The 15,831-nt window shown below is 37.6% G+C and overlaps 1 protein-coding gene across 1 annotated transcript; it reads left to right on the forward strand.

Annotated features, from left to right (window-relative positions):
- The first annotated feature begins 228 nt into the window (after window positions 1–228).
- Window positions 229–12,786, forward strand: LOC141590201 (NAC domain-containing protein 90-like). The gene is made up of 3 exons (XM_074410811.1): window positions 229–403; window positions 3,659–3,987; window positions 12,394–12,786. The coding sequence occupies exons 1-3, from the start codon at window positions 229–231 to the stop codon at window positions 12,784–12,786; spliced, it is 897 nt and encodes a 298-aa protein (XP_074266912.1).
- The last annotated feature ends 3,045 nt before the right edge of the window (window positions 12,787–15,831 follow it).

Consider the following 15,831-nt stretch of genomic DNA (forward strand, 5'->3'; position numbering starts at 1 on the left):
ATTACTGTAACCAATTAATATTACACAAATTACAAGATTAGTGCCAACGCGCCGATATTTTCTATTCTTAGTTCTCACTACTGTGTGGAAGTTTCAAGGCCCTCCTTATTATAATTATATAATAAATTTACCCTTTAATTTGCATTTCTTATATATAATCATACTTATATACTTGCATTATCTTAAACGTACAAAAAAAATTACGCAAAAAATAAGTTGCTTGAGTTAATGTGTATTATTCAGTTCATGGATGAGAATAATCGTCTACCTGGTTATCGATTCTACCCTACAGAAGAAGAGCTCTACTTCTACCTCCATACGCAACTCCATTGTCGAAAACTCGAGATTGATCGAGTTATACCCTTTCTTGATATCTATAACTATGAGCCCGACCAACTTCCAGGTTCATTTTTACACTTCTACATGAAAATATTACATGCATGATGTTTGAGTTGTACAAATTATTCTACGGAGTATTTAACTATTTAATAATGTGAATATGATGATACTGAGACGGAGTACGTACATTTACTCCAATAGTTCGTCGTAATTTAGTAAGGCCATCCGAGCTATGCTAAGTAATGAACATAAGGTTGTCATCGGTGTTCTCATCACGGGTGCTGGCTTCACCTATTCTATGATCGAGTCTATATACGGTTTGATTTTGGAACTAGCTAAACTCATACTTAGGGTTTGTGTAAAAAAAATTGTTTCCATATTCATAATTCAAATTCATGAAGTATAATTTAATTAAGTTTAATCCGCATACCCTTAGAAGGTGGTATAAGATTGATGAAGTGAATATCAAATTAAATTAAAAAAAAAACTTAAATAAGAAATATTGTTCGAAAAAATCTATACTCCGTATATTTATTTTTATTTGAAAACTTGATTTTCCCAAAATTGAAACATCCATAAGATAATTTTTCTCACAAAAATACGAAAAAATGGCGATTTCTCCTTAAAAGTACAAACAATAATTTTTTAATATATTGAACCTAGCATGAGTTATCAGAAATCAAGTTTCAAACCTAAACCTCCCTAATTCACAAATAACATTATACCTTCAGTGGTATAATAGCATCATACAACAAGTTATATCTTATCGAGCTTATGTGTAATTTTTTTGAGCTTTCTTAAAGTTAAATTTTTTTATGTTTAAGTGAGTAGCTCAGAAATTTTAGGGTATAGCTCGACTTCTTCAAAACAAAACTCGAAAACGTTATTATATAGCGGGTTCTAGAGCATACAACTAGGTACAACTGGTTGTAGGATCTATTAATTGTCCCTAGTTTGCTTCATAATTCCATAGACTATAACGATATACTTTCATGCGGACCAAACGCCTCTGAATGGTGGTACTAACTACAATATATATTTCAATTAAGTGATTTCAATTTTAATTTTTTTGGATAGAAAACGAAAAAAAAATTACGAGAGATTTTTACGGAGTAGTTTTATGTTGAAGAATTCTAATTACTACCGAATATTTTTGGAAAATGAGTTAGCGTCACCTGGTGACGCCCAATCTCAGCGCCACCGGGGTTATTTCGGTAATTAGGAGACCAAAAATTCATTTTTTTGCAATTTGTTGTTAAAACAAAATTGTTCGTTTATTAAAGGGTATAATTGGAAATGCAATTTGCTTGTTGTATGCAAAATTCACCTAAAATAGATGTGTCGTGAAAAACGTCGGACTATCAAGCTATCGACGCCGGGGATTGTAGACTTATGAAAGCACAATTATTTATGAATATGAGTTGACGATTAAAAACGTTGACGATTCTGGATTATTTGTGTGTATTCTCAATTTTGCAAAGTATGTGCTCTTAAATTGATTGAAAAATTAAACACAGTTTGATTCTGTCAATGCTAAGACTTCCCACGTGTTTAGAGTTTTTTTCTTCATGTAATTGTGAACCCTTTGGATTAATTTATGTAAAGTAAGATTAATGTAATTCTTTTCTGGACATTTTTTGGGTTAAGATTTAACACTGGAATAAATTCCATTAATGTTGAAGGCCGCTGGAGTAGCCGGAGAACGCCGAAAAGATTCTACGGTGAATAACTGCCAAGATATTTATGAGATAATTTCCATTTTTTTCCTTTATAATTTAGATTTAAAAATACAAAGAAATTTAATTATAGTTATGTTAATATAATATTTTATTCTGGTAGCGCCGAAACTCGGCAGTACCGGGTGGCGTCCAATCATTATCTAATATTTTTTTATTTTCATTATCTAATTTTTTTTCTATATAAATCCTTCCAATCCTTTTTATCCGAACAAACGTGCTTGCTTTGCGAACAACCTAACCTAGACCAAGACCTAAGACTTAATTTGCGAACAACCTAACCTAATTAATGAAACCATTGGGCGTGTGTACTTGCTGTATCATTTAGGCCATATTCTTTTGGACTTAATTTCAGTTCTAATCAGTTCAGCTCCATTCAGTTCAGTTCAGTTTAGTTCAGCTCAATTCAGTTCAGTTCAGTTCAGTTCAGTTCAGTTCAGATCAGTTCAGTTCAGTTTATTTCAACATTACTATTATTATTCTTATTGATATTCTTATTATTATTTTTATATTAATGTATTTACTATTGTTATTATTATTATTATTATTATTATTATTATTATTATTATTTTTATATTTATTATATTACTATTATATTTATTAATAATTAATTCGTATTGTTTATATTATTATATTTATATTTAATACATTTATTATTATTATTATTATTATTATTATATTATTATTATATTATATTATATTTATTATTTTATTAATATATTTATTATTATTAATATTATTCATAACATATTTATTATTATTATATTTAATATTATTATATTAATAAGTTATTATTTAATATTTATTATTTTATTAATATACTCATTATTAATATTATTAATCACATATTTATTATTATTATTATATTTAATATTATTATGTTAATAAGTTATTATATTAGACCTATTATTATTATATTATTTATTTTTTAGTTATTATTATTAATATATTATATTATTATTAATAATGTTATTATTTATATTACTAATATATTATTATTATTATTACTTTATTTATTATTATATTAATATTTTATTTTTTATATATCTTATTAGATTATTATTATTAGATTATATTAATATATTATTATTATTAATGAATAATATTATAATAATATTTATTATTATTATTGGTATTATTTTTATTATAATATTTATTATTATTATTATTATTATTATTATTAATATAATCTTTTTATTATTATTTGATTGATTGATTGAATCAGATTCGATTGATTGATTGATTGATTGATTCAGCTCCATTAAGTTGATTTGATTGATTCAGCTCCATTAAGTTGATTCAATTCAATTGATTGATTGGACAATTTGGTCCAAAAGAACAGGGCCTTAAATTTATACAAATTCTCATTTAAGATGTCATTAGACGGGTCAGGTATTTTATCACTTGTGTATATAACACAAAAGCAGAATATATAGAGAAAAAACAATATACTTGGCATAAACAGGTGGCATGATAATTGACTCGTCTTAAGTTTAAGGAAAATGAGCATTGATTAAGTTAATTTATTCTTAATTTTTACTAAAATGATGATAAATATTCCTTATTGTGTGATTAATTAACAGCACTAGCAGGAGAACTATGTCAAGGGGACACTGAGCAATGGTTCTTCTTTATGCCACAACAAGAGAGGGAGGCGGGAGGCGGGAGACCAACTCGAACCACCGCAACCGGCTACTGGAAGGCCACCGGCTCCCCAAGTTGTGTATATTCCTTACAAAATAAACTCCTTGGTGTTAAGAAAACAAAGGTGTTTTACAAGGGAAAAGCTCCCACCGGAGAGAAAACCAAGTGGAAAATGAATGAATATAAAGCCATTAAGCAAGAGGACACTAATAACGTTCTTAATAATAATATGAATAATGGTTCATCGTCTAGCTCTACTTTTCCAAAGGTACGTAATTAATTGAGCAAATTTCTTGATCAGTTCAACATCATTTATCTCATTGAAGAGCATCTAGTCATCTACTGTAAAAGAATAATCATTCATAATCAGAGGCGGTTTGTAGGGCGTTCGTTTAGGGGGCCTAGCAGTTGGAGCTCCATTAAAAGCTGAGTAAAACCTATTGTAAATGATATAAATCCCTGAGTAGGGTTTCATACGAATAAGCAATATATAGGTACAAAGAGTTAGACGGTTGCCTAATTACAAGGAGAGGATCTCTCAACTGAGGAAACCATATATCTAAAAGATATATACACTAACTAAAAGGATAAACATAAATATATACAATATTTACTAATACTCCCCCGTAGTCTAAGCGGGAGGAGAACGGACGCTGAGGCTAGAGCGAAAACGTGTAAACAGATGCTTGGGAAGACCTTTGGTAAAAATGTCGGCATATTGATATTCAGCCGGGACATGAAGGACGTGGACTTTCCCAATGCGAACCTGATCGCGAACGAAATGAATATCGATTTCAATATGTTTAGTTCGCTGATGCTGGACCGGGTTGTCGGACATATAAACGGCGGAGATGTTATCACAATAAATCAAGCTAGCCGTGTATATTGGCGCATGAAGTTCGAAAAGCAAATTGCGTAGCCAACTTGTTTCGGCAACCGCATTAGCAACACCCCTGTATTCGGCTTCTGCGCTGGACTTAGAGACTGTAGCTTGACGCTTGGCGGACCAAGACACCAAGTTATCACCGAGAAAAACACAGTAGCCAGACGTAGAACGGCGTGAGTCGGGACACCCACCCCAATCAGCATCGGAATAGGCAGTAAGCTTGTGGGTGGATGATTTCGAAAGGGTTAAACCATATTCAAGTGTCCCTTTAACATAACGTAAGATGCGTTTTAAGAACTGAAAATGAGGCTCACGAGGGGCATGCATAAATAAACAAACCTGTTGAACCGCGTAGGTGATGTCGGGTCTAGTAATCGTAAGATATTGCAAGGCCCCGGCTAAGCTACGGTAGAGCACCGAATCAGCTAGCAAAGGACCTGCGGTGGAGCTCAATTTGGACCCGGCTTCGACAGGAGTTGCGACGGGGTTACAGGAGGACATGGATGCCCGGCTGAGAATGTCCCTGGCATATTGGGCCTGAGATAAAAACAGTCCATTGCGAGTTCGAGTGACCTGAATACCGAGAAAGTGATGCAATTTTCCAAGGTCGGACATAGCAAATTCCGTGGAGAGATCATCAATAATGTGACGAATGAGGGAGGTGCAAGAAGCAGTAAGAACAATATCGTCAACATATAAGAGCAGGTATGCCATGTTAGTGCCGTTTTTATAAATAAACAAGGAAGGATCAGAGACACTACTGCGAAAACCCTTGGAAGTAATGAAATTTGCGAACCGTTGATACCAAGCCCGAGGGGCTTGCTTGAGACCATATAGCGATTTACGGAGTCGACAAACATGAGAGGGCAATTTAGGGTCGACGAAACCGGGGGATTGATGCATATAGACCGTTTCAAGTAAGTCCCCATGTAAAAAGGCATTCTTTACATCCAATTGATGAATGGGCCAAGATCGAGTAACAGCAAGGCTAAGCACAGTGCGTATCGTAGTCGGTTTTACGACCGGGCTAAAGGTCTCATTACAATCAATCCCGAGTTGTTGGCATTTACCATTTACTACAAGGCATGCCTTGTACCTTTGAAGAGTGCCGTCGGATTTGAACTTGTGACGATAAAGCCACATACATCGAATAACGGGAGCACTAGCAGGACGGGGTACAAGTTCCCAAGTTTGGTTATCAATTAAAGCACGATACTCGTCATGCATGGCAGCATTCCAGTGAGGGTCCCGGAGGGCGGAATGAGGGTCTTTGGGAAGAGCGGAGATGGTTGAGGCATGGGTCGCGGCAAGGACACGGGGTTTAAAAATCCCGTTCATTGCTCTGGTGGTCATTCGATGATCTCGAAGGGAGGAGGGAGGTGGTTCAGGTGAGGTGTGGTGAGGGCTGGGAGTATGCCGTGAGGTGGTAGGTGTGGGGTGAGGTTGGCTGGGAGTGTTTGGAGGTGGGGACTGGGTGGTGGCACGGGTCAAAACAGGTGGTTGGTGAGGGGTGTTCGTGGCAGGGGTAGAAGGGGAGGCAGGGGTTCGTGTATCGTGGGTTATGGGTGGTTGAGGGGAGTGTGTACGGGGTGAATGGGGTTGGTCAGGAGTGGAGGGGACGGTGGAGGGAGGGCTGAGGAAAGCATCGATGAGGGTGGGGCTAAAGTGGTCACGTGTGGGTTGTTGGACACGGGGTGAGGGTTGAGCGAATGGGAGGACCGATTCATCAAAAGTAACGTGACGAGATATTATTAGTTTACCGGTGGATAACTCAAGGCACTTGTAACCACGAAATTCTTGGGGATAGCCGAGGAAGACGCATTTTGTGGATCGAGTAGCTAATTTGTGGGAAGTTTTGGCGGACAGATTTGGATAACAAACACAACCGAAAACTCGAAGGTGAGAATAGGAGGGATTTTTGTGGAAGAGAGCGGAAGTTGGTGTGCGAAAATGGAGGGTTTTGGTGGGCAAGATATTGTGGAGATGGACAGCTGTGTGTAATGCGTCGACCCAATATTCAAATGGGACAGAGGCATGGTGTAAAAGGGCTAAGACAATTTCATTTATGCGACGGATCATGCGTTCGGCTTTACCATTTTGGGATGAAGTTTGAGGACATGAGAATCTAAACACAAGACCGTGACGATCAGCGAAATTTCGAAACTCATTATTATCGAATTCACGGCCTAAGTCACATTGAAAATTTTTGATAGGACGATTGAATTGTGTTGTGACATAATGTTGGAATTTTTGGAATTTGGAGAAAGCTTCGGATTTGAACTTCAAGGGATACATCCATACGAACTGTGTAAAATTATCAATTAAAATTAAGTAATACTTGTAACCTGCCTTACTTTTGACCGGAGAGGTCCATAAATCACTATGAATTATATCGAAAGGGGCAAGAGTAGAAGACAAAGAGTCTGAAAAAGGCAATCTTTTGTGCTTGCTTATTTGACATGAATGACACAAATTCGAGTCTGACTTACTCTTACAATCAATACTAGAATTGTTCTTTAATAAATATAAAATAGATGCACCTGGGTGCCCTAAGCGAGAGTGCCAAACATCTGATGAAAACGCAAGAAGAGTAGGGCTTGACTCGGTGGTTTTGGACGCGGCTGACACGGATGACACGGGGTAGAGGTCGCCATCACTATTGCTCCTCAGAATCAGATTCCCATTCGCTAAATCCTTCACAGAAAAACCATGTGGGTCAAATTCGACTGAAACATTATTGTCCTTGGTGAATTGTCTTACAGAGATGAGGTTTTTAATAATTTTCGGGGTATATAAGACATTGTGAAGGTGAAGGGTTCGGTTTTGTGTGGCAAGTTTGGTATGGCCAGAACCGTGTACTGGAATGCTAGCACCATTCCCGACATAAATAGACTGTATCGTACTAGAACTGAGAGGGGAGCGAAACATACCTGCGTCCGCGCTAAGATGAGACGATGCTCCGGTGTCCATATAGAATGGACCGTGACCATAAGGCTGCAAATGGAAAGCATTGAAAGCCTGCCCAAGATCAGTTAATTGAGCATCCTCATTGGTGGCGACATGAGCTTGCCCATATCCCGAGTTCGAAGAACGGATGCCATTGTTGGTATGGCGAGAAGGTGACCGAGTAACAGGAGCCTGTGGAGCAGGCCACGGCTGCCATTGAGGGATCCAACCCGGGTAAGTGGGGTAGGGACAAGGCGGAGGGGTCCACGGAGAGGGCCACCCCGGCATGGGTCCCCACGAAGACGGCTGTGCAGTCAGTGTGGGTAGCTGTTTTTGCTGTCGATTTCCCCCTCCCTTTTGCCCACGCCTATTGCTATTGCTACGACTGCTTTTAGGCTGGTTGGACTTGGGTGCATCGTCCCATGTCCTAGTGTCAGGGGGGTAGTAGGGGTCACTAAAGCCGCAGGTTCATCACGGCTATCTTGACGGTGATTCTCAAGCTCGATCATGCTACGGGCTGTGTCGAAATTGGGTAGGGTTTGCTTTATATAAGCTGCCACTGTGTCATACTCTTTGGGTAATCCACGAACTAATTGTAAAACCAAACGCTTATCCGAGACAGCGGCATCGACATCCGATAATGCTATTGACAATTCTTTCAGCCGTTGACAATAAGCATCAAAATTAGGAAACTTACCGAGTTTGAGATTTATGAACTCATGCTCGAGACTGGCGGCACGCGCGCCTTTATTGTTGAGGAAAATGTTCTCGACCCGAATCCAAGCTTCACGGGCAGTGGAGTTGCGTGAGAGAACACGAGGAAGGAGGTCGTCTGACATGGTGTCGTAAATCCATTGTAAAACAATGGCATCGACCTCGGACCACGCCTCATACAATGGGTCCATTGAGGACGGAGCAGCTGTGCCATCAATGTGATGCAGAACCTTATAGCCGCGAGCATGTAACGTGAAAAGGTCGACCCACAACGAGTAGGAGACCTTAAGACCATCGAGGACACGGACCTTATTCTGAATGTTGGTTACCGTGTACACGGGATGAAGAGAGGATTTAGGGTTTTCAGTTTTTCCGTCAATAGCCATAGTAGCGTGAGGCTAGGCTAGACGAGGAGGCCAAGATCTGTGACGGAGCCGTGAGCAAAGACGCACAGATGATTACCAAGACACTGATACCATGTAAATGATATAAATCCCTGAGTAGGGTTTCATACGAATAAGCAATATATAGGTACAAAGAGTTAGACGGTTGCCTAATTACAAGGAGAGGATCTCTCAACTAAGGAAACCATATATCTAAAAGATATATACACTAACTAAAAGGATAAACATAAATATATACAATATTTACTAATACCTATCTTAAAGCCATTTTTCTCTCACAAAACCTAATAAGAATGAGATACGGAGTATATTTTTATCAACCCTAATTTACTAATTTAGATCCGTAAAGCTAATTAAATTTTATGTTGAATGAAAACTTCAATTCAACTGTCTATAGAGGTGTACTCGGGACTAGTCCGGGCCGGACTCTTTTGGTCAGGCCCTAATCACCCCCGTGGGTGTGGTGGGCCGGACCGGGCTGTTGGAGATATGGTTCGAGCCTCTTCCAGACCGTAAAAAATGGCTAACAACTGGCTCGCCCCTATTATTAGAAAGCTCCCAAACAATCTCAGTAGAAAGAGCGCAAGAAGTACTTCCTAACTACTCCTCCAAGGCCTGCGGGGACGAAAGCAAGTGACGCTCGGGCCAGGCCCGTGTTCTGTTTTAGGCGGGCTGGGCTGGCAGGCCGTACCTTTTTTTTGTTTTGCTCAAATGGCGGACTAAGGGTGGGCCTGGCTGAAAATTTAAGGCTCGGGCCAAGGGCGGGTCGGGCCTAATTGCCTAAAATAACGGGCCAAAGACAGGGCGAGCGGGGTCGGGCTGGGTCAACTCGTGCTGATGGCCAATTCTAACTGTCTACGTCCAAGTTATATATCTGGTCTCAATTTACACTTAGAGTAGGGCCACAAAATTCATTGGCTAGTCCTCCTCTTTTTTTGGTCTTTGTACCAAAACCAACGATAAACAAATAATGACCGAAACGACGAAACTCGAGAGTATATATTATTGTGACATTGTCTGAATTCCATCGTAAATAGTTTTACAACAAAAGTAATTCGTATAACTTAAGAACCCATGCTAAGGAAGCCACTACAGGGGAAATTGTCGGAGTACTTTATTTGTTCACAAAATCTCATTGAAGACGGCACGTATCGTTATTTTGGAGTGACGGATACCATTTTCTCTCACAAATAACCCAAATAGAGGAGAGAGGGAAGCACATGGGGATACCCCACCTTATCCCTCTATCCATTTTGTGAGTGGCATTACCCGTCACTTGCTCCGACCCGTCTTTGCAAGACTCATTGTTATTTGTTATTGTCCAATAATATTACAATTACTAGAACAAATTGCGGGTTCAAGTTACGCGTGATTTTACTTATAGAATATGTAGCATAATCTTTTAGAAAGTTTTATAATTAGAAAAGTAGGGATTTTTTTTATGAACATCAAGTCAATGTCTTGACCGACCAAAGATTCACCTTATAATTACTTAATCAATCAATTGATCAATCAATACTACTCCCTCTCAGTCACTATATTATTCTTATTTGATATGGGCACAATACTTAAGGAAAAATATTAAAATAGGAGTAAAAGAATTGTGTGGGGTTGGTGATAGGAGAGAGGGATGAATTATTAGTAGTTAAATAAAGAATTGTGGGGCCAAAACATAAAGGAACGTAATAAAATAGGAGTAAAAGAGTTGTGTAGGGTTTGGTGATATGAGAGAGGAATGAATAAAATAAGAGTAAAAGTATCTAAAAATAGAAAGGGGAACATTAGTTGAATAATCCGTTTCGGGAAAAGGGGAACATTATAGTGACTGGGAGGGAGTATATATTAATTCCAGAAACCAATGGACTTCAATGTAATTAAAAAAAGTTATATACAAATTAATTATACTATATAGTTTTAAATCAATAGCACCGTGTGATGGACCCGATTAAGGGATCTCAATGCAAATATTACATAGTTTGGGTTAAAATTAAATTATATAGAAGCTTGGTAATTTTCCCAAACATGGTCAATTTCCTTAAAATAAAATAATTAATTAAGATGGTCAATTTCTTTAAAATAAAATAATTAATTAAGATGCTCAATTTCAAGGAGACGTAAAGAAAGAAGATGCCTGGTAATTTTCGTAAATATTTATAGAAGACTAGAAGATGGTCAATTTCCTTAAAATAAAATAAGTAATTAGTATAAACATGCACACTTATGGTATTAATTATTATCATCATAAAATTATATATATTAAATTTAAAATCTATGCAATTTTATTAAACTTTATAGTTTATTAGATGTATAGAGATGTTAATTATTTAACATACAAAAATATAATAAGTAGGTTATAAATAATTCAGGTTAGATTTCATAATAAATAATGTTGCATAATTCTTTCGATTTGATTTAATGCATATATGTAATATATTTATATAAATATATAATCCTCTTAAAATTACATTCCTAAGTAGTAAAAGTAATTTCGTCAGTAAAGAAAAGAATTGTAGTAACATTAGATATAGTTATATGATAGTAATCACCCATTTGAATAGTAAAAGTAACAATATTATCAACGAGATTAGTGAGCGTGCTGGAAACAACGGGTGTAATGAAATAATCAATATTAACGCGGCAATAATAATGAAAGTAACAATAATTACGGCGGGAGTAGTGAAATTATCAATATTAATGCGGTAGTAGTGATAGTAACAATAATTAATGTGGGAGTAGTGAAAGTAACAATGATTACGGGTAAGTAGTGAAATATTATTACTATTGTTTCATTAATAAGAGTAAAATATTAATAGCGGGAGTAGTGAATTTGTCTAATTATTTATTTCATCGTAATTTTAGGATATGTTATAGAAAAATATATTAATGATAAATTTATGGGTTATGCAACTTTAAGTAATTTTATTTAATAAAAAAAAATTAATGATAAGCAGAGGTAGCCCGGGCTAAGCCGGGCACCAATACTAATTTACCCTAAACTTGGAAAGTTTCAACACCGTAAAGGGAGACAAATAATAATGTACATAAAAATACACTTTTATCCATCTATTTTAGAAATTATAAAAAATATTTATTACTTCCTCTGTCTCCGTCATTCATTTACAAGGCCAAAGACCAAAGAATAGGCCTATTGTGTACACATTCCAAAGTGTTAACAAAAAACGTAATTAAACCACCATATTACTTAATTTGCCTAGGCAATTTTTGTTTTTGTTACCTTTATTTAAGCCTAATTAACCGACAAATCACTCTTCTATTTGAGTACACATTCTTGTGTGGAACGGTCGTTGTACATAATAAATCTGTAAAATGGATTACTCATATTAGTAAGTAGTCCGTGGTAACTAACTTTTCATTTGAAACCGTCAAGATTACTCCCTCCGTCCTGGTTATTTGTTTACCTTTGCTTTTTACATAATTGTAAGGAAATGGGAGATGCACTTGTGGTTAGTATTATTGAATGACAAGTGAATCATTATGGATATGGATGATCAAAGTGTTAACAAAAAACACCCTTAATAAAGAAAGGTAAATAAATAAATGAGAGACCGTAAAATGAAAATGGTAAACAAATGATCGGGACGGAAAGGAGTATAAATTAACGATTTTTTTTCGTTAATGAAAGTTGGACTGATCACTTGTATGATGTATGTCAGTATGTATGTTAATGTCATCTCATATTCTGATGCATGATAATTTGGTGCAGCTAAGGGACGAGCTAAGCGTGTGTAGAGTTTACATAACCACAGGACGTGCTTGTGCATTCGATCGACGACCAACGACGACGATGACAACCTTAAACTTAAGCACAACACAAAATGGCAACTTAATTACTACTTGTGACGACTACAATAATAACATGCAAATTATTGACAGTGCAAGTGGACTAGAAGCTTCACAAGCCGACATTAATGGCGCAACCCTAAAATTATCCGAGGTTCATAGTGATGATAGCCCTAAATCAAAGGACATTGACATGCATGATTGTGAGACCTTCCAAGGTGCAGCAATAGATGGAAGTTGTAGTAATAGTTTTGATATTGGGATTTTTGAGAATCTTGACAATTTAATTGATTGGGAACTATTAGGTTGTCTTTAAGTTGTACTAAGGGTAATTGTAAATCGGAGGGAGTATTATTTGATATTTTAAGGCTTGAATTATAAGGAGTGAGTTTGTCTATTATATACTCTCGGGTTTGGGTTTGGGTCTGTTGATTTTAGACTACCTATACTGTCTAGATTCACAAATATTATCTAATACCAGTTGTATATTAGCATGTATAACTAACATATATCTAAGTGAGCTAATGTATAATTATTTGGAATTTTAAAAAAAAAAATTATATACTTAAGTGAGTGAGTTCAAAAATAAACTTTCTGATATAGTTTAGATTCTTTAAAACAATACTCAAAAACCTTAAAATAAAGCTCGAATTTTGTACCGTTAGTTGTAGTACAACTGGTTGCATAGTCTATTAGTTGGTCTGAATTGGGTATTTCATTAGTTTTCCCACTCTACCCACAGTTTTTGTAAGAGTAATAGATCAACTAGTATGGATCCCGCGCATCCATGCGCGGTATTTATATATCACTTAATTTATAATATATTATTTATAGATTTAAAATTGATATAGTAATAATTTTTCATATTTTAATATGAGGATGAAAAATTGAAATGGAAACTAATCAAAAGAAGAATTGGGTAAAGTAATGAAATGTGTATTTTAATAAAAATTTACCAGAAAATCAATGATTTTAATTTAGAAATTTTCTCAAATTATATCAGTTCATGATTTTTTTTAATACAAATTAGGTACTTGGTAAAAAATTTTATACGAAACTAATAATATCAATTTATCGATTTTTCATATATACAAATTTTTAGATTTATATCACATTTTTGTTTTATTTTAATTAGAAGATTATAATGATTAAAGATTATATATTAATTAAAGATAATAATTTAATAAAAATATAGTGTTGTTTCCTTATTTAGCCAGATTTCTTTTGGAGGGAAAATTATTGAGAATTTTATTCTCTTAGTAGTGAGGGGGATTTGGTGTAGTAAGCGGTCCTTCCCAACTTTCCTATTTCTAGGAAGTTTTTTTTTTTTTTGGAAAGGAAGTGCATAAAATAAAGATAAACGGTCAAAGTTTAGTTACATCACGGGGGCGGGTCGGGGGGAAGCGGCTCGATGGCCGATAGGAAGTCACTAGTACAAAGTTGTAATACAAAAGAAGGAGCAGAGTCCCAATTAAAACAACCATTACAATGAGTAGTATCCTTTAAAGCAGCTTTTGCCAATGCATCGGCTACTCCATTTGCGGATCTTTTCTCAAAATGAAGCTTCACCCGGGGGGAGGTCTCCAAAAGGCGCCTACACTCAAGGATAAGGTTAGCAAATTGACCACAAGGGGGGACCGTGCTCAAAATGGAAGTGACCGCATGCAAACAATCAGAAGCAATGATAAAAGAATCTATGGACTCAGTACAAACCAAAAGACAATCCCTAATAGCAAGGACCTCACTAATAAAGGGACTAGGGGCAAGAAAACGACGTGACCAACCCCGGACCCAAGAGCCAATGTCATTCCTAACCACGCACCCAAAACTAGCAAGAGAGGAAGAGGGGGAGAAAGCCGCATCAACGTTGGCCTTAAGCCAACCAAGCGGGGGAAGGGCCCAACTACCGGGGTAGTGAGAGGCAGAGGGTGGGATAAAACCGGGGGGCAGCGGAGGAGGACAGTTGGCCGAGGCCCAGGAGGAGGCTTGACTGGTGATAGAGTCGCAAAAGGATGCGCAGGAGTTATGGGTAGCATTAGTGAAAGTAGTATCGCAACGCTGAGTCCAGAGCCGCCAGAGGGTGAAGGTGAAAAGAGATGACCAAGAGGGTTTAGAAGAGGAGCAATTCTCATGGATCCAAGGTTGGAGGTCAAGGGCAAAAAAGGAAGCATCAACGCCAAAGTGAACCCAGACGTCAGTGGCGAACCCACAGTCCCGGAGGATGTGGAGAGCGGTTTCATTGAGGGAGGGGTTAAAGCAAATGAGGCAGGAAGGAGAGGGGAGGATGGATCTCTTGAACAAGGTAAAATTATGGGGCAACTTGTCCCACCAGGCCAGCCACAGGAAGGTTTTAATTTTTGGGGGGGTGGGGATGTCCCAGAGCCACTCCAAGGAGGGGGAAGGGGTCAGGTCCCGGTTGGGGTGGTCGAGGAGGGAGGAGTAGGCAGATCCAATCGAGAACTTGTTTTTGGGGGCGAGAGAGGTAGAGAGGATATCGGGTGAACAGGTGGAAGGGAGAGGGATGGTCAGGATAATGTTTAGAATGTCATCGGGAAGAACGAAGTCCAGATTGTCAAGGGCCCAGCGCCCATTGGAAATGATAGAATTCAACTTAGCATTAAGAGATGCCGCATTAAGGGGCCCACAGATAAGATCTCTGAGAGGGCCAAGGGTGGACCAACGATCAGTCCAGAGTCGGATAGAAGCACCGTCACCAATGGACCAAATGATGTGCGGCTGGAGCAGGGGAAGGCCGATACCAACATTTTTCCAGATGTGGGAGCCCTTGCGGAAAGAGGAGGTGTGAGGGGTCTTGTTGAGGGTCGGATACTTGCTCAAAATTGCAAGAGAGGCAGGAGAGTTCTTGTTGAGTAGGATGTTCCAGCTCAACTTAGAAGAGTAGGCATCGTTAAGAGAGCGGGCGGCTTTGATGCCGAGGCCACCAAGGGACAAAGGTTTTGTGACAAGGTTCCAGTTGGAGAGATGGAGCTTTTTTGAAGAAGAGCCCGACCACAGGAAGGATCTAGTGGTCTTATCAATTTCCTCAAGAATGGAGGCAGGGAGTCGGATGCATTGCATAGAATGGGAGGGGATGGCATTAAGAGTGGACTTAATAAGGCAAAGTCTTCCTGCCATCGAAAGGAATTTGGTTTTCCAGTTAGACAACTTGGATTGGAGGGCATCAATAATATGACGGAGGTCCGCTTTCTTGGGTTTTGTTCCCTTAAGAGGAAACCCAAGATAAGTACCAAGGTTAGAGGTGGCCTTAATATCGAGGGCGCTCTCGAACATGTGTATGTTTGGTTCATGTGTTTCATAGAAATTCATAATTTCTGTAAATTAAGTAAAAGTATGGTAATCA

This window comes from Silene latifolia, chromosome 1 (assembly GCF_048544455.1).
Source record: "Silene latifolia isolate original U9 population chromosome 1, ASM4854445v1, whole genome shotgun sequence".
NCBI lineage: Eukaryota > Viridiplantae > Streptophyta > Magnoliopsida > Caryophyllales > Caryophyllaceae > Silene > Silene latifolia.